Source organism: Branchiostoma floridae, chromosome 2 (genome assembly GCF_000003815.2).
Source record: "Branchiostoma floridae strain S238N-H82 chromosome 2, Bfl_VNyyK, whole genome shotgun sequence".
Taxonomy (NCBI): Eukaryota; Metazoa; Chordata; class Leptocardii; order Amphioxiformes; family Branchiostomatidae; genus Branchiostoma; species Branchiostoma floridae.
Genome location: NC_049980.1, coordinates 162,744 through 183,448, shown reverse-complemented (window position 1 = coordinate 183,448; position 20,705 = coordinate 162,744). Strand labels below are relative to the sequence as shown.

The 20,705-nt window shown below is 42.6% G+C and overlaps 2 protein-coding genes across 2 annotated transcripts; both read right to left on the bottom strand.

The window, feature by feature from the left end:
- Positions 1–16,663: 16,663 nt before the first annotated feature.
- LOC118406196 lies at positions 16,664–17,930 on the bottom strand. The gene is made up of 2 exons (XM_035806093.1): positions 17,629–17,930; positions 16,664–17,085 (listed from the first exon to the last, which is right to left on the bottom strand). Exons 1-2 carry the CDS (start codon positions 17,761–17,763, stop codon positions 16,720–16,722), a joined length of 501 nt encoding a protein of 166 aa, XP_035661986.1. The 5' UTR covers positions 17,764–17,930; the 3' UTR covers positions 16,664–16,719.
- Positions 17,931–18,558: 628 nt separating this feature from the next.
- LOC118410485 (piggyBac transposable element-derived protein 3-like) lies at positions 18,559–20,505 on the bottom strand. Its single transcript, XM_035812224.1, has one exon. It carries the CDS (start codon positions 20,503–20,505, stop codon positions 18,559–18,561), a length of 1,947 nt encoding a protein of 648 aa, XP_035668117.1.
- Positions 20,506–20,705: the final 200 nt, after the last annotated feature.

Here is a 20,705-nt window from a genome sequence, read left to right as displayed (position 1 = left end):
CTACACCCTAGGGATAGTTGAGCAACGAGCTTAACTGAATCGAAGAACAATCAAGCAATGATGTTCTAGGGGCTACGAGTCGCGCTGCGGCTGTGTGTAACAATCCACCGCGATTGAAGATTTCTCTGAGGAGACTTAGATATAAACTGACAAATAAGTCATAGAAGAAGCAAGGGAATCTCCCGTACTTTTTTCTGGGGACAAAGCCGTTCCCCATTGGTTGCTAGGCACTGCTGTTGCCCCATACGTCATGAGCGTGAATATATAATGACAGATTTAATGCTTCTTTCGGCGAAATCCGAATCGTTTTAGGTATAGTCGATGATGTCACCGATCTATGTAGAGAGACTACATCATCGGTGTTGTCCAACCTGATCGTATCGGTTTAATTGCTCGTGCAGAGCCCAGGCAGAGACCAAATTCTTCCGTGTCACTGACGAAAGACAGTAGATTTTGTCTGAAACGTCTGATCGTTTGCAAAATCATATCCAGTTGCTTGAGTAACTGCTTTTTCGCGTGTCGTGTAAGTACTGATACCTGGATGTCTAACCCTCATTGACTTACTCAATAGACGCCTCTATTAATGGAGGTGTGATCGTTAGAATCCGAGCATGCAGAGGTAACTTAGAACCCTTATGAATTCAGACAAAAGACCATACAGTAAACATACACCCATTCTCTATCTGTGAGCTATTAGTAGCCCGACCGAGGCCATTTATCCTGTCGAACATCAATGATTTTTGACAACATTCTATGATTTTACTTAAGTTTGGACGATCCAAGCTGTTTTGTGTGACGTCACAGCCACAAGCCTGATTTGGCAGTGTTGCCATCGGCGGTCTTTAACATAGTGGAAAAACCTGTCTCTTTGCTAATTGTCATTTTTTAGATGAACCTTCAACTCTGACACCTCATGATGAGGTGACCTTGCTAAGCTGCTGTCTGTCTATCTTGTTATACACTTAAACAGAAAATGGCGTCGTGATCTGTTTAAGTTAAAAGGACTGTTCAAAGTTGAGTATATTTTCAATATCACATATTCAAAAAGATAAATGAAAATAAAAGAGGTGCCTTTAATTTACAAACAGTAAAACACGGGAATGTTATTGAGCAGCTGAGGTTTTCCCCGGTGCTGAAAATGCCATCTAATACATGTTATGTACGTTTGAAATATTTGACTCCCTTTAACATGGGGACGACAATTTCCGCCAAATCGCTTTGACGGAACATAGCTGGATATTGGACTTCAAGATGCCGATATGCCTGTTATCATATTAGTAACGATAACGTGTTACATTGGACTGTCTTATTTTGATGTCATGAGAACACGTAAACACATTGTTTGGTCGTTTGACTAAAGGGAGTTTAGAAGCCCTGTTTTCCATACCATACCAATTTCACCAGATAAAAATACATGGACAAGAGTCCTCCGATCAAACATTATGTACCGAAACGGCACAAAAGAACAAGGGAACATGGGGAATATAGATTTTTTTACACTACAGATAAGGCCACAGCAAGCAAACTTTATGGATGACATCAACGCGCTAATTAATTTTGCCTGATTTTCAAGAAAAAATACCCCCCCCCCCCCGAGATGCAAAATGACGAAGAGGTACCAAAATGGAAAATATCCTGTGGCCGCCTTGCTTATACTTGTAGAAGTGACATCTTGTGGTAGACTTAATTGATGAAGTTTGCAGAAGATATCACCAATAAAGTCAACTTGATTTGGCCTTATATCAGATACAAATTACCAGGGTAAGAAAAAAATCTGTCGGTCCATTACGTTCTGAACTATCAAGTTTCTTCGCATATTAAGTCACATCACACTCCGTCCTCATGTGCACCATCACATTGAGATGTGGTTTACTTATATTGCTCCATCAAGATTTCAAGATTGGTCAGCACAAACGTACTTTTGGCCATCAATAACAATGAAGTTTTATAACACTAGTTTTATGGGAAAAGATTTGTTATGTATAGATAACAAAACGTTAAGCTAAGGGCACAACCCGCCGTACGTGCAATTTGTCCGTATGTTTTTTTTTTGTGATACCACGTCCGCCACGAATTTATGAAAACGTTCAGGCTGTACAGAGCAGGTGCGTCGCCCGTACTGGCACGTACGGAGGCGGTACGTACCTCATACGGATCCCAAAAGATTGCCCACGTTTTCGCACGCACACATGCAGCACGTATTTGTACGTACGGCGGGTTGTGCCTTAGCTTTATGTACTATTTGCGTTAAACCAATTGTAATAAGATAACGTTCTATAAATTAACATTACAAATGGTTTGAGACTAAACAACATAATTTGCCAGGTAAGATATTTCACTTTGGAACCCTAAAATACATTGCTCAGTGCATGTAATATTATAAATTTATAAGCAAAGATCAACATATTTTATCGAAACAAACAGAAAAAAGATGTAGTCTCCCATTACTTTTCCTCTAACTCTACATTGCAACTGTTACTTTATAGTTTAAATACCTTGTTATATCAAAAACAATTGAAATCTACTTTATACTCTCAGACAACCAATGGACGTCTCTACTTTCTGGTGAACATTTTACAAAGAGAGTAGAACAATACTTAATTTGCAAATTTATTTGAGCATTAATGACATAATGACAGTTGGTCGTACGTCTACTCAAGCTCTGGTGATTTTTGTAACAGTAGATAGTTGCTCTACTCCGAGTTATTTTATACGGTTTTATATTCTAGTTTGGTTTTCACTACAACATGTTTGAAATACACGACTAAAGTCTCAGGCTTAGCAGTCAGCCAAACACCATAGAAATCATTCCAGATTAATTTGCAAAAGTTTGATGCCCTACATTATTAAATATGTTACAATAAGCATATAAACAATACACTGTTTTGTGCTGTCAATATCGCTGTAAGTAATTCAATGTCTCTTTCTATGACATTTACGATGTTTACGTGCAATTGACTACTTCGTAGGCACTGTAACACTGTACCAAATATTCAAAATGTTGCAAATACAAACAAGAGGCCGTAGGTCACATACTCCTTGACGTAATTATGTTTTTTTACAATGGATTGTGATACGTTTTTATTTATGTGCAGGTAGTTGATTATTCCAACACTAGGTATAGCAACTAATGCAGTAAAGGATGGTTGGAGCCTAACATCTGCTTAGAGTTTCATCTAGAGCTGTTGCAACAGTTGTTTAATCAATTTGTAGCTAGACATAGCCCAACATCTGCTTATAGATTATTCCACCTAAACTACATGTCGATATCGATGACCTGGGGCACAAAACCGAGAACATTTTCTGAAAATATTACATTAGTTATACAAACAGGTAATGTGAAAAAAGTGCACCATCTCGCAACTACGAGCAGACCACATGCCAAACTACATATGAATGCAGAAAAAGGAAGATAGAGATACAGCTGCGAACAGGTATCACATCACCCAACTACACATCCTCCTTCGCAGGGACATCCAACAGCAAACCGCCTGTCTGGATGTACCCTGCTCTTTCAACCGCGTACCGTCACCCTTAGGTCCTGACCACCCTGCTTATTATCATTAAAGAGCTTACCCTTATATATGCAAAACCACTTTTGAAAACTGAAAGGCATATTCTCTTATTGGCTGACAGCTGATTTGGGGGGGTCCACAGGAACTAAGTGCGGCGGTTGAAAGAGTAGGGTACATCCAGACAGGCGGTTTGGCTGTTGGATGTCCCTGCGTAGGAGGATGCCAACTACAGTACTCCGTAGTAATAAGGCCACAGTGACTTAAATTTGTGGATGGCATCCCCGCGCGCATTGATTTTCGCCTCCCCCAAAAAATGTGGCCACATCTGACCAAATAACATGCCTGACAAATCAGAATTTTTTGCTTGCCAGACGATCTGCTCTCCACGGTAAGGAAGCTCATGGACAGGGTATGGTGCCACAGCACCCTTGCCCCTTCTTTGAGCAAGAATGGCAATGAAACATTATTGAAACGGCAACGATGATCTTACTGGAGGTGAACATAAGACAAACCAAGCCTGGGAAAGAATGGACTGAATGTTGAGTCCTGTGGTTAACTGGATTTTTTTCGCCCTCGCGCATTAATCCAAAAATTAAATCATTATGGCCTGAACAATGCAGCTTTTACTGCTGATTATCACCCCCTCTTTGTACATTATCAGTCGTCACAAGTGGAGACGGCGATGTAGCACCAGGCGTCCCAGGTTTCCTGCTGCCAGTCACAATGGTTGACACCTATCAGACTGCCACAAGACGGCCTTTAGTAAAACAGAACACATAGATCAGCTTACATCTTTGCATGGAGCACTATGCTGACGCATTGGAGGTTTTTATGTGATACATGCATTTCATAGATTGATAAGAATAAATGTTGCAATATTCATACCTAGGGGTGGGTGCCGTTACAGAAAATTCAGGTCCAGGTCCGATTCAGGTCCAGAGGATCAGGTCCAGGTCCGGACCTGGACCTGATTCAGTATAAAAACTTGTGTATGGACGATACTCATAACAATGGCCCATTTCACTACCAAGAAATCTTTTTGGTAGAGTAATAGACTTACTCTGGGTATTAAAACCCCACAACTCTATCTGTCTCTGTACGATTGACTGTAAAACTTGGTAGAAATGACTACAAACTCTACTCCAAAACGTGTAAATGCATGATTAAATAATCTGTTAATTTCTTTATAGGTCCAACATCCGGTCCAGCTATTTTTTTCAGGTCCGGTTTTTCCGGACCGGAACAATACGAAAAAACGGTTTTGTTCATCACCCCTATTCATACCATAATCTTTCACATCGTTGCGTGCTGTCACCTTGCCTCCTATATAATTTACATAATCTACTGAGGATATTGGTACTTCCGAAAATAATTTTATCAGGTTGATATAATTTAGGATGTAGGAGAATTCTTTTTCACAACCAGTAGGTACTTTTAACTTGGCTTGCGTTTCGATGGCTCTCGCCGCAAAAGCGCCACCTACATCGGCTACTTATAGTGGCGAGAAGCTGAACTCCAGTCAGAAGCTCTGAGGTTTTTCTAAGAGACATCGAAACGTAAGCCAATTAAATTGTGAAAAAAGAATTCTCCTACATCCAATATTGGTACTGTTTTATTATCCTGTCCATGTCAAATTCCATTTGTATTGTCATTGTCTTTTTTCTTTTTAACCCGTAATTTTTTTTACTTAATGGTCACCACGTAACAAGGTTACGGGTTACATGATTTTAACTGTAACAGCATCTCTTCGCCCTAGGTCAGAAACATCATGATTGAGACCAGCCCAATTGCTCACTATGAGTAAGGACTAACTGACCCAATAGGCGAGGCAGGGGTTACGAGGGCTGCTCGGGAGATTCCCTACACCATTTTGGCCGGAATGGCTTGATCCGCTCACACCGCACCATCGCACATGTGGCGGGTTCTTTAACGTGCTTGGGATGTTGCTCTCCCCAAACACGGGACCTCCATTTAACGTCCTATCCGAGGGACGGCCCTAGCCGAAGCTAGGTACTCATTTCGCACCTGAGCAAAATGAGGAAAGTCGTGTAAAAGGCATTTCCGAAGGGCACAAGATCGGTAACACGGCAGCCGGATTCGAACCCGAGACCTCTCGGCCACGAGGCAAACACGCTGCCGCTGCGCTACTCGGTCCCACTAAATGTCTAAGAGACATCCGAAAATAACAGGGTGGACATCGTCGACTGCGGGAGCAAAGCCCTTAACGACGCCTGGTGCTTCCGTAAGATGCCCAGCTGCGACTGAACACCACATGTCACTTGTGTCCTACACGACATACTCATGGTTTATCTTTTAATCTTTATTCCTTTAACCAACATAGTAGGAATACAAAAATGATATACTTGATACTTCTGAATTGCGTTGATCATTACATGGTATAAAGCCATGCTGATTCGATCGATGCTCTGGTAACCCCCAAACTGATGCAAGCGTGCAAACATGTTTGACCAAAAAGCTGTGAAATCTAAGTGGTCAGGAAACTTGAAAAAAAGTCTAACATGGAGAGTATGACCTAACGAACAATAGTTTTCATTTCTGTTTTTTTTTCATAATTTTTTTTCTTTAACTGTAGAGTTAGGGTCACTTGGTATTCTATTACATCAGTATCCGTTTTCCGACATTTTGTCCCAACTTACCTTATACATTTGCGCAATATGCAGTTACTTTGTACGACTTATATTATGGTCGAAAACTTTTTGGAAATTAGCGAAAATTTATCCAGGGGTGGATGTAATCCATGTATACGAATCAATATGTCCTTAGCCTGGAGAATGCAATTCATTTACGTTGACACAAATACAGAGACAGGACATGAACAAGAAGCTTATGATGATTCTATCTGGATTTTTCTCTTGTACGTTACGTAATGTTTGCTCAGAAAATAAGTGGAAAGTGGTCAAATAAGTTGCCAGAATAGTTAGTTAGTAGAGAAGGACAATATATATGGCAATCATCGATTGATAAACAACAGCCAAAAGAGTTTCGTAAAGGGTGATAAAAAAAGACACCGGGGTGGTGATACGAGACCGTACTGCAATTATGGGACACAATTATGCGACACAATTTTGTTTACACAAGTGATGATATCTTTCAAGCTTTTGAATACCGGTTTGCCCTTTCTTTGACAAAGGCTACTTGCATTTCTGAGATTACAGTCTTGGCTTCAAAAAACCCTTCTGGTTCTTAGGAAACCTTATAAATAACAAAGTTGTCAGATCTAAGAAAGTTACAGACTAATACCTTGCTTAAATCACTGTTTTGATGTTGTCACGAGAACACGTAAACACGTTGTTTGGTCGTTTTGCCAAAAAGAGTTAAGATAGGCCCTGTTTTCCTCCCATAACAATTCCACCAGATAAAATCACATGGCCAAGAGTACTCCGGCCAAACGTTATGTAAAGAAACGACACGCAAGAACAAAGGAACATGGGCCGTATATTAAAGCTAAGGACACAGCAAGTAAATTTTATGGATGACATCAGCGCGCTCATCAATTTTGGCCTGATTTTCAAGAAAAATTAATTCCCTCCTGAGATCGTCAACATGACGAGAAAGTACTAAAATGGGGAAATTTCGTCTTGATTGTACACATGTACTTGTAGAAGTGACACTTGCGAGGAACATGTAGCCATGACCGTAGTTGTAGAGGTCGAAGTAGCACCAGTGTGGTAGCCATGAGTATAGTCACCAACTTGGTAAGTGTTACCAGTCTACCACACTAGTACCACTTTGTGCACTTCTTGCACACGGAAGTGAAAGACTTGTTGGCTGTGATATCACGTTTTGTCACTTCAATTCTTGTTGCAACGTTTATGGTGCCTATTTTAAAAATATAGTTATCGTGGTGTTTTTAACCATCTTAATTTTTAGCCCTCTATTACTAAATCTGGAGTATGCAGAGGATCATCAACTACCTGACGTGGTCTAATATACACCTTACATCTTACCACGCTAAGAAATCTGTAGGTCCATGCCGTTCTGAATTGTCTCTTCACACATTAAGTCACAACACATTCTGTCCTCATGTACATCATCACATTTAGATGTGATTTACTTTTATTGCTCCATCAAGATTACAACAATTAGTAGCACAAATGGATACTTTTGACTACCAATGATTGTCACAATATCCAACGGAAGGAACTAAAGGAACCTTGTTTTACTATTTGACCAAAGATATTGTTGTTTACAGGTGACAAAACATTTCATACCATGTGAACTAAGATAACGTTTTCAGTAAGTTAACATAAGAATTGTTTGAGACTTAAGAAATGTAAGACTAAACATTTTGCCAGGTAAGGCGTTTCACTTTGAGGTCACATAATAGGTTCCTCAGTGCATATCACTTTACAAATTTGTATTTAGAGATCAACATATTTTGCAAACCCCAAAATATGTTGTATCCCCTTACATTTTTCTCTCACTCTACCGTGTCACTGTCATTTTGGTTCTAGATACCTTGTCATATAAACAGCATCTGAAATCTACGTTCGACTGTCAGGCAGCAATTGGGCGTCTCTAATATAATTTCTGGTGAACATTTTACAAAGAGGGTAGAAGAATACGTATGCAAATTTAAGTATTCTAATACTTAAATTTGCATACGTATTCTTCTTCTTGTGTTATTCAAATAACACAGCTAGTTGGTCGTATGTCTACTCAAGCTCTGGTAACAGCAAATAGTTGCTCTATTGCGATTTTTTTACGCGTTTTCATATTCTTGTTTGGTTTTCACTACAACATGTTTAAAATACACAACTAAACTCTCAGTAAAGTCTAAGTAAGTAAACTCTCAGTAAAGTCTAAGTAAGTAAACTCTCAGTAAAGTCTAAGTAAGTAAACTCTCAGTAAAGTCTAAGTAAGTAAACTCTCAGTAAAGTCAAAGTAAGTAAACTCTCAGGCTTAGCAGGCATAACTGAACACCATAAAATCATTCTAGATCAGTTTGCAAAAGCCTGATGCCCTACATACATTATTGAAATTTTACAATGAGCATATAAAAATACATTGTGTAGTGCTGTCATTATTGCTGAAAGTAATTTAATGGTCTCCTTCTATGGTACATGTATTTACGATGTGCACGTGCAACTGAGTGTTTCATAGGCACTGAAACAAGGTACCAAATATTGAAAACGTTACAAATACAAACAAGAGACCGTAGGTCACATACTACGTGACGTAATTATGGTTTTTGTATTGGGGTGTGATAAGTTTCAATGTATGTACAGATAGTTGTTTATTCTAACACTAGGTATGACACCCAATGCAGTAAAGGATGGTTGAAGTCTAACATCTACTTCGAAACTATTCCACCCCATTTGGAGCAACAGCTGTTTAATCAATTTGTGTCAAGACATATAGCCCAACATCTGCTTTGAAACTATTCCACCCCAACTAATGGTGATATCGATGACCTGGTGCACAATACCGAGAACATTTTCTGAAAATATTTAATTTCTTATACAAACAGGTAATGTGAAAAAAGTGCATCATCTCGCAACTACGAGAAGACGACATGCCAAACTACATATGAATGCAGCAAAGGGAACATAGAGATACAGCTGCGAACAGGTATCACATCACCCTCCTTACACCTAGTATCCTCCTACGCAGGAACATCCAACAGCCGAACCGCCTGTCTGGATGTACCCTGCTCTTTCAACCGTCACCCTTAGTTCCTGACCGCCCTACTTATGAATATTAATGAGCTTAACCTTATATATATGCGAGACACCTTTTGAAAACTGAAAGGCATATTCTCCGATTGGCTGACAGCTGGTGGGGGGGGGGGGGGCGTCAACAGGAACTAAGAGTGACGGTTAAAAGAGCAGGGCACATCCAGACAGGCGGTTTGGCTGTTGGATGTCCCTGCGTAGGAGGATGCCAACTACAGTACTCCGTCGGAGGTTACCCTCCGTCAAGGAGTAATAAGGCGCCACTTATTTTTATGGATGACATCCCCGCGCGCATTGATTTTCGCCTGTTCTACCCCTAAATAAAACTGTGGTCACATGTGACGCAATAACATTTCTGAGAAATTCATGGAATTTCATGGCTGCCAGAGGATCTGTTATCCAGGGAGTACATGGTCAGGGCATGGCGCCACGGCGCCATTGTTCCCCTCTTTAAACAAGAATGGTAATAAAACATAAGACAAACCAAGCCTCGCCTCGAAAAGAATGGACTGGATGTTGAGTCCTGAGGTTAACTCGATTTTTTCTTCTTTTTGCCCTCGCGCATTAGTGTTTGGCTCTTCAGAGGATCCCATTCATACAATTTAATCAGTGTGGTCTAAACAATCTAAGATAACACAATCACTTGACACTTTCCAACGTAAATGCCTTAGGACAATCCTAGGCATCTCCTGGCGTGACCACGTCACAAATGAAGAGCTCATGCAAAGAGGTAAGGTGCCTCTAGCCAGTGAGACAGTCAGAAAAAGAAGATTGAGATTTGTCGGACATGTATGGCGCCTATCCGACGAAATAACAACAAAAACAGCTGTGTCATGGGCTCCTAAGGGCACCCGCCCCAGGGGCAGGCCTAAAACTACACTAAGACGGACAATCTTAGATGATGGAAGGAAAATGGGGCTGAACAACATGGAAAGCATGGCAGTGGCTGCTAAAGACCGCACCCTTTGGAGAAAGTATGCTCGACGAGTCGACCAATGCAACAGTGTTGCGGGAGGAACTAAGGTCTAAGGTAAAGGTCTAATCAATGCATCTTTGTACTTCTGGTTATCACACCCACTTTGCTCAATCGTTTATCAGTCGTCACATGTGGAAACGGAGACGAAGCACCAGGCGTTCCAGGTCCCCTGCCAGTCACACTTGTTGACTCCTTTCCAATGGCCACAATCCTGCCTTTGGTGAAACAGAACACATAGATCAGCTGAGATCTTTGGAACACTTTGGTGAAGCATTGGATACATGCATTTCATGAATGTGTTGTAATAATCATATCATATCAATCTTCCACATCGTTCCGTGCACTTACCTGGCCTCCTCTTTTTTTTATGTACTAAGAATTTTGGTACTGTTTTCTTATCCTGTCCATGTGAAGTTCCATTTGTATTGTTATTGTCTTTGTCATGATGGCAGGAGGGCTAGCCCTTTGTTATCGCCACATGATACTGTAAATGCATTTAAGTTCGCGGGGATTTAATTTCGCGGGAGCGGGAAAAAGAACTTTTCGCGGTGGTTTTAAGTTCGCGGTAACACCGTCTAATACCATTATAGAAAAATGTTCGCGGTGGATTTAATTTCACGGTGAATTGGTCAACGCGAAAACCGCGAACTTTAATCCACCGCGAACATTTCTGCATTTACAGTAGTCTATTGATAGTTGGGCAGCCCTGGCAGTGCGAGTTGAACAGCCAAACCAATACACCTTTATCACGCGGCGGCCATGATAGATCGAAGACGAGGTCAATGAGGCAAACAAAAGAATGTCCATCATGATTAGCAGTTCAACCAATTGTAGCATTTAGGAAATCGACCAATAAGTGAATGAATACAGGTCCGTCAAATATTTGTATCATTATGTTTTTATTTTTTGCATCTCTTAAGGGAATATGGGGTCAGTCTACGCTACTCTAAATTGCTAATCTTTCGGTGCATAACACTAGTTTTAATATGTGTGGTTTTTAGGAAAGCTACATGAGACATGATTTTTTTCTTCTAAATCAGGTTCGCAGGGCTTGATGTTACCATCATGAAGATGAAGAGCGGCCCATAGCGATAACTGTAGCAGCATTTCTTCTCCCTAAGTCAGAAACATCAAGCTTAGGCAAGCTTGACTTCACTGACTCAATAGGCGAAGCAGGGATTACGAGGCTGCTCGGGAAATTCCCTACCCCATTTTACAAATAAGTTTGTCTGTTTGCCTCATTTACCTCGTTTTCGATCTGTCATGGCCGCCGCGTATTAAAGGTCTATAAATACCTGGCCTCCTGCATGGGATAGCGAGCCGTCCCGTCCGACAGCCATCCGCACTCACAACGTTCATACCCGTCCTGCCAGGCCCGGTGTAGCTGGGCAGAGGACGCGAGGACGGCTCCCGTCTCTGCGCATGCCTGCCGAGCTTCATCCAAGTCGTACATGTACTTGCCCTTCGGTGACCTCAGGTGGAAAATATTTCCTGAGAAAATTAAACAATACCTATTACTGATATAGGAACATAGCGTTACTTGTAAATCAATGATGAGCCTGACTACCCAAGGGTATTTTAATTATTTGTGTACATTTCCCAAGTAATTCTTCTACACTGTGAAGCTGCACTGACACACCTTGTTTTGGCGTTGCTTTGCACATGGCAGTCTTTTGGTCCAGCTGTTCCTCAAGGGTCGACAATTGGCCCTTCAGACGGCTGATCAGTGCAGAGCGGGTAACAAGACGTTCTTCAAGGGTCGATACTTGGTCCTCCAGGCGTTTGGTCAGTGCAGAGCGGTTGTTGAGATGTTCCTCAAGGGTAGATACTTGGCCCTCCAGACGGCTGACCAGTAAGGAGCAGGTCTTGAGCTGTTCCGGAAAGGCCCACACGTTGTCTTCAAGACGTTCGACTAGCGCTGACCGGTTCTTGACGTGCTCTTCAAGCGTCAAGAGTTGGTCCCACAGACGACTGACCACATCCGAGCGGATTTGGACTTGAGCTTGAAGTGTCGGTGTCTGGTTTGCCAAACTAGACAGGATTTGCACCTGTTACAAGATATGAACAAAACAATTATACTCCTTGACACATATCTGCCAGTGGTATTTAAGTCTTCTCTAGTCTCCAAGCAGATATTGCGTAGCATAAGATAGTATCATAAGCCGAGGAAGGAGTTTAGCCGGCAGAGAAGTAATAAACGGCCAATTTACTCCTCTGCCGGCTAAACTCCTGTCGTCTTTTCGGCATGGTGACTAGAAGGGGTGGGTACCGGTACAGAAAATTCAGGTCCAGGTCCGGTTCAGGTCCAGAGGATCAGGTCCAGGTCCGGACCTGAACCTGGGCCTGATTCAGTATGACTCATACCAATGGTCCATTTCACTACAAAGAAATCTGTTTGGTGGAGTATAAGACTCACACTGGCGTTTTAAAATCCTACAACGCTAACTGCACCTGTACGATTGGCTGTAAAACTTGGTAGAAATTACTATAAACTCTACTCTACTCCACTCTTGTTATTTTCTTCCACCTCGTACCTGCAAGCGCCAAAACGCGTGAATGCCTGATAAAATAATCTGTTAATTTTCTAATAGGTCCAACATCCGGTCCACCACCTAACTTTTTCAGATCCGGTTTTTCTGGACCGGTCCAATAAGAAAAGCCGGTTTTGTACCGGTACGCTGTACCGATACCCAGCCTTAGTGACTAGTATACAGAAAATGTATATATGTATATGGTACATGGTACATCTTAAAACTACATGCATCACGTTACACATGTACATACTAGTAATAATGTAAATGACTGATTCATGCATGTGTTTTTCGTCAATGAGACAGAAAATGCCAGATGAAAAAGAAACTAACCATTTGTGGAATGGTGATGAGAACCAGGATGAGTGTTGCAGACGTCATCAAGATTGCCACAACGACGGTCGTCATGGCAACCATGTAAGGGTTCGACAGAAAATCACGTGCACGGCTACAGAAGCCATCTTTGTTCACTGAGTAGTCTGCAAAGTAGGATAACATTTGTGGGTTGTTTTTTTTGAACGAATGTTTGAGCTCCAAAATATTCCCTTTTTTGTGTCAATAGAAACATGAACATGCCTGCAATTTACAGATACAGTCAAACCTGCATTAGGGGCCACCTCTACAGAGAGGCCACCTGTCCATAGTGGCCACTTTTTGTCGGTCCCTTGGGTATTTTATCTACAAGTTGCCACCTCTATACAGAGGCCACCTGTCTATAGTGGCCACATTTGTCCGGTCCCTTGAGTGGCCACTAAAGACAGGTTTGACTGTATAGATAAGATTAGGGGGAGGGGGAAGTCTACCTTCCCATAATTCTTCAATACACATCCCAAAATACACATGTCAGACCAGTCATATGAATTCGTTAGGTTACCTTTGAAAATACAGCAACTAGTACAATATTTTCAGTACATTTTTCTTATTTTCTTGTATTGTCGATAGACTCAAGTGGTCATGAATTTTGTAACTTCTGTACAACTTTATAAATTGTGTGCTAAACATTGATGGAAATACTCCTGTCAAAAATTGTGCACAAACTTCATCAAACTGCACTGTTTTTCTGAAAACACTATTGATTGATGATATCATATATCTTGTGCATCAGGAAACTCCCAGTACACCAAAAAATACCAATGGAAAAAGTACAGAAAATCATATTTATCAACAATTATTACAAAAACAATAAATTAAATATCATTTCCTGGCGTTAAGACTTTCAAATCCGCCATTTTTCATCAGCTTAGAAAAGGTAGTTTCGTGGCCCAGAAATCAGAGGTCACGTGACACGAAGGCTCTGAAAATAGTTTACCTGAGTGTGATGTTTTGTGATAAAATGATTTCTAAAACTGTGTCGTAGTTAATATAATGATATCTTTGGAACATTTTCCTGAAATTTCTTGCAGTTTTGTACCATCACGTCTTATGTGCAAATGATGGATGATATTTCTCGACACATTCAAATTCCTTTTGATATTTTGTGTTTGTACTGACCTTGGGATTCTTGTCCTCCTCCCCTGGGCGCCATGTTTTTTGTTTTGTTTTTGTTCTGTTTTGCCGTCCTTTTCGTCCGCTGATAGTCAGCTTGGCGAGTCCTGCCGGCAGTGTACTGAGCCGCCGCGCAATGGCAGCAAGACGTATCGAATGACGAAGAGGATTTTGCACGCAGAAAAACACACCCTTTGAACGGCAGTGATTGTCTGTTGCAACTGTTAGAAAATAGCATGAATGTATTTAAAGGGAGTATTAATCATCATGTGTAGGCGTGAGCACGCGGTAGACCGGGGGTCTTTGTAAGTATTCAAGTCTGGCACTATCGCAGTAAGTTTTTGTAAGGCCAACACTTTATGCTTCGATCGGACGTATTTCAGCAATCAGCTTTTAAAAATCCTTCTTTATATCGAGGTTATGCTTGGGAGGTACGCGCTGAATCCGAAGGAATACTCCAATGATTCGCTACTTATTCTTTATTTACTTAGGATTCGCCGCAAAACAAGGTTCATTGAGCCACTCAAGCGTTTTCGGTTACAATACTGTATTGTGAAGAAAGATGTCTGTTAAATTTTGACTTAAACTGTTGTACCCTATTGGGAAGCAAGTCCATGGAAGACCAAATTAAAATGGCTGCTTACGCCTTACGGAAAATAGCACACAGACCCTCTGTTATCTTTTCTCGAAGAGTAAAGTCTACGTGGGGCACACCCACGACCAGAGCAGACCAATCTACTTCGAAGTTAGACAGAAGCTGGCCTTTATCGACCTCTCAAACGCAGATTCAAACCGAAGACTTTCAAATACAACAAACGTTTTGCTTCAAACTTTTCATCCAGCGCTTGAATCCACCTGTTGGGCTTACCCTCCATAATCTGTTTTGATGTCTTGAACTAAAACAGGTGGATTCAAGCGCTGGATGGAAAGTTTAAAGCAAGACGTTTGTTTTGTCTTAGAAAGGCCGTCTTTGCTTACACGATTACAGACCAACGACGCGTACTACCAACCGGTCTCTTCGGTGACCGAATGCAGTATGCCCGCCGATCTAAATTAGCGCTCCGGGAAGGTTTAACCCGATCGATGGATTTTTAGCTGGCCCTACCGTACCATGGATGGCCAAACTCTCTCGGACTAAACTCACCGGATCGCTAGATTAAATCGGCGGGCGTATATACTTCATTGAGCCGCCGATGAACGCTGATGGCTCGGCACAATGCTGGTAACAAGAGTTGCACCCGATGCAGCTTTCAAAATAAGCATAACCGAAGCTTGTAACTAGCTAATGGGCTTGTAATAGAAGCTTTATACTGAATCAAGTCATGAATTATTTGGTTTTATTCTGTCAGAAGTTTTTTTTTTCTAACTGTAGCCATGCCCAAGCTGAGAAACTCATTTCCACCCCGTACAAAAATCCCCGATGTCGACTACTTGATCTGGGCGGGTGGCAAGACTCCCAGCACCGTGAAATTTCCGGGAAGCTCTCGACGGGCTATATTTTTATCCCCAACGAGGTACCGAGTCAAATCAGCAGGTATAGGATTTAGATTTAAGTAATCTGACCCTGACCTACCAGATAAAATATATAGGTCAAAGATCGGTGCCTTAGGAGGCCACTCTAGGACAGTCTTTGGGCATATCCATGAAATTTGTACAATTTTTGCTGAAACACTTGTTAAACTTTAAACTAAACGAAACTGAAGACCGATTTGGGATACACGTCGAATATTCGAGGCTCGTTATTATCATAATTAGGGATGAGGACCTGTTTGGGATGCAACAACACTGTCACTGTTCACAAGTCTGATTTATAAGGCAGTGGAAAGAGTCACAAAGGACAATGTAGTTGATGCAACGCCTTGAGTGCGGTTTATTGCAGTTTCCACTTCTGACTATACATTCTATCCTCTAGTTCCACATTACATTGGCGTGTGGCAAAAATATACATGTTTGGTCCAACATTGCACCTAAAGTGTGAAGACTGCGTGGTGCTCTTACTATATGCTGTCATTCAAGGTTCAATATTTAAATAGCACAACATTTACAATCCTCATGCAATTAGACAAACCATGTATTTTTAACTCCATCTGCCTTTACATTTACAACTGTCTTGATAAGCGAGAAGATATTGAACCTGTGTATACAAAGTATACTTTACACTTTGTAGTTATATATCACATTCTTATGACAAAAGTTGTACTTGGAATCACTAGGAACTGTATTCTATTTACATTGACCTGCACTTAGCTTCAGCTTGTGCAGTTCCAGTCGTATTACAAACAGCTTACTATTGCTTGCTTGCTTCTTGTGTAGGATCTGACAATGGTTAAGAAAAAAATACACTGCTGTGAGATCAAGATTTGATCAGTGTGTGTGAGCAGCAAATGTGTTCACAACTAAAGAATCTTCATTGGTTAAGAACTGCCCATGTTAAAAAAACACAAATCTACATTATTCTATTAAAAGTTCAGTTATTCACAAACTGACAAATCCAAAAACGGCACCGACAAGAAACATCACCCAAATTTTGACAAGTCAATGACAAAGGTCTTCTTATTTTCGTGGTTTCGCTCGACCACGACAGGACTATCTTTCTCAAGGAGCGACATTCGGTCCTCCAGGCGGCTGATCAGTGCAGTGCGGTTAACGAGGCGTTCTTCAAGGGTTGATACTTGGTCCCCCAGGCGTTTGGTCAGTGCAGTGCGGTTGTCGAGATGTTCTCCAAGGGACGATACTTGGTCCTCCAAGCGGCTGAACATCGATGATTGCTGGGCGTGGCTTGACTTCAGATCCTTCAGGAGCGCTGTTCGGTTCTCGAGACGTTGCTCAAGAATCGACAGTTGACCCTGCAGACGACTGGTCAAGGCCGATTGCTTCTCCAGCTGTTGTCAAAAAAAAAAAGAGAAACATTTGGTTTATTGGTTTTACCGTCGCACAAAATATCACTAAAGCTAGTAGACATAATCTACAGAACACAACATAACGTTGTAATATGTAACAATATACAGATTTGTCACAGACCTTAATGATCTTCATGCTAATGTTCATTTATCATGAAGGTACAGTTTTCTCATTACTATCAGATCCATACAACGCCAAACTTAAACAGCATGTTCAATTACTCATTAAACCAAGAGATTCAAAGTAACCAATCTTCCAGGAAACCAGTTTGACACGGAGAAACTGCTCACAATCTACCAGTATATATACATATTTTTTTGGTTATATTTCGTATCATGTCTGTTAGTGTGTAGTACCTTACTTTGTTTTTTGTCTTTTGCTTTGTTTGTCTGCATATAAATTTTCGATGTGCTTTTGTAAAGCATTTGTTTTGATTGCAACATTAACATCAACCACGTGATCGATTGTGACGTTATCATGTTTTGTAAATTTTACAATATAAAAACGATATGATGAATACTCACCATATCAAAATCCGGACGTGGAGTGGTAAACGGCATCACGATGAGTATCAGGGATATCGTCAGCGTTGCCATGACGACAATTGCCTTGACACCGCTGAACAGTCGAGAGCAGGTCAGAAAGTCACGTGCTCGCATGCACCAATCATCATCATCTATGGCTTCGTAGTCTGCAACACAGAAACGATGGAATGTTACCTTAAGTTCGCTTCAGATTCTTTATAAAAAGAGACTTTTCGCACAAGCTTTACAGATATCGGAATATCATATCTCAACACCCTACATACAGCTAGAACCCATTCAAGGAATAAATGAATGAATGAATAGATGAATGAATGAATGGACGGATAGATGGATGGATGGATGAATGAATGGATGAATGGGTGGATTGATGGATGGATGGATGACTGAATGAATTAACACTTTATTACGCAGAGTATCGGTATTTGTCGGTTAGACACAAAGTTGCCATCGGACAGAATCGCATCTTCTCCCAGTAACTTTACAACCGTTGGCCGGTCTTGCAACACATTTTCTTTAGTCCTATAAATTTACAAGTCGGATTATCGGTAGTTGCCGGTTAGACACAAAGTTTCCACCGGACATAATCGCATCTTCTCCCAGTAACTTTACAACCTTTGGCCGGTCTTGCAACACATTTTCTTTAGTCCTATAACTTTACAAGTCGGATTATCGGTAGTTGCCGGTTAGACACAAAGTTTCCACCGGACAGAATCGCATCTTCTCCCAGTAACTTTACAACCTTTGGCCGGTCTTGCAACACATTTTCCTTAGTCCTAAAACTTTACAAGTCGGATTATCGGTAGTTGCCGGTTAGACACAAAGTTGCCACCGGACAGAATCGCATCTTCTCCCAGTAACTTTACAACATTTGGCCGGTCTTGCAACACACTTTCCTCGGTCCTAAACCATCTATGCATCGCCCTGCATGTCCTGCAAGTGCTCACGCCAACACTCGGGGCGCAAACTGACGTAGCATACGGACACGTTGCACATCTCGCATTTGTAGACAGTCTCGAACGGTCTGCACCGTTTCGCTCGTGGCATATGACGGCCAGCTTTTGCGCAGTAACGACAGGCTTTAGTGGGTTTCCCTTGGCTTATCTGCCGGTGGTTGCCGATGACTCTTGGCAGGGCCACGCTCGCAGTGGGTGTTCGGTGCCTTGCGGAGAAATTGCCGATTAGCTGCCGCACTAACGCCCGTCGAAAGCTCAGCTGGGCAACCCTATGTGCTGGGAGATCCTGTCTGCCAGCAGTGTATATCTTCCAGTTCAAGAAGGCGTTCACCACAGCTTTGTTCATGGCGTACCAGAAGATTTGCCTGTGCCATTTCTTCGAAGGCCGACCGAATTCGTACCCTGCCCGGAGCTGGTCGGCTGTGTCCACCGCCTTGTAGTGGAGATTGTACATGTTCATCGCTGCAGGACATGTCACCTCTAGTCGGGTAGCACCACTGGGACCCTTGCATCGCCTGGTGGTTAGTTCGTCGGGAGCACAGACACTAGTTCCCGTAGAAAGCAGTATGAGCGATTTGGTGTCTTGCCATTTCACAACCGTTACCGGCCCGTCGTGGTACCTGACAGAAGTGCCTCTCGGTACACTCTTAGGATAGGGGTCTGGGAACTTCAGCAATGGCGGCCTGCCTGGCCCAGGCCTAGGTTTGCGTGGAACGGGATGCCCTTCCGTCGGTAGGCCTGACGCATTTCGTCTCACCGTCCCCACAATGTAAGTGTCTTTGGTGAAAAGGTAATCTGCCAGTTGGACTCCTGTGTAGTAGGAATCGCAATAAACGGTGCGGTAGCATCCCTGAAATGGCATCGTCAGTCTATTGACGACTCGGGCGGGCTTCAGATCAAGAGGGCTGACATATTCGTCACCAATGCCGTGCATGCATCTTTCGTCCGGCGACATGTCCTCTGGGTCCACACGCCCTCCACACACTTCGTCGGACAATATGTAGCCGTCTGTCTCAGCCAGAGCTCGGAGACAGTATCCATACTTTGTCGGCTTCGAAGGGTTGTAGCGCCGAAGACTGTGCCTTCCCCTAAACGCTACTGTCGCTTCGTCAACTACGAGATGCTCGCCGACATGGCGGGCACGGCTACTATTCCGACTGACCCTCTCCATAACTTTGCGTACCTTCATAACTCGGCCCAACTTCTCCCTTGCTTTAAAACTCTTCAGACGCTCGCTGCCAGGAGGATAGAACCCTTCGGGGGAGTAGTGAAGGTACCGCAAGATTTGACGAAAACGATGAGAAGGAAAAGTCCTTTTCATCAGCGTACACCCAACGTCATCGTCATCAGACCAGTACAAATCGAGTCTCGGTTGGTACGTGTAGCCGGCGCATATCATGCAGCCCAAAAAGGCTTTCAGCTCGGTGGTCGAGGTGGGTGACCAACGCGAGCGCCTTTCTTTGCGGAATACCCTTCGCCTCTGCCGGGCGTACCTATTGGTGCAACGCACGATATACCGGATAAGATACTGGTTCAACACCTCCAGAAAGAAAGACAGTTCATTCCGGTTGTCCTCGGCTCGCCTCGGGCCGACGGGCCCGGGTGCCCTGAATTTCTGGGGCTTGTACGGATGAACCTCACCGGCACTGACGGATGCCCACGGCCGTTCAGCTCGACCCCTCGCTTTGTTCCGTCGTGAAAACTCCCCGACTCGGGCACCTCTGACCTGCTTCGTGACGGAATACAAGTCAAAATCGTCGCTGTCGTCGCTGTCGACCTCCCCAGCGATATTCTGCCCAACAGTTCCATTCGCCCCGGCCGCCTCGGCTCTCTCAGCCACCGCTGCTTCCCGGAGATACATTTCAATGTCCTCCTCTATCTCTTCGTCGTCCCCGCTTGCCATCTCCTAAAACATACGAACATTCCCCTCCTTATTGGTCCGTGAGCAATCAAATCAACATCCCACAACAGCTCACAGATCAATCGCCCTACCATGAACAATGGACCACGGCTTAACGTCCTGTCCTAAGGACTGCAACCCTTTCCGGTAGCGTGCATGTCGGGTGAACGACACAGCCGGGATCGAACCCACGGCTTCTAGTT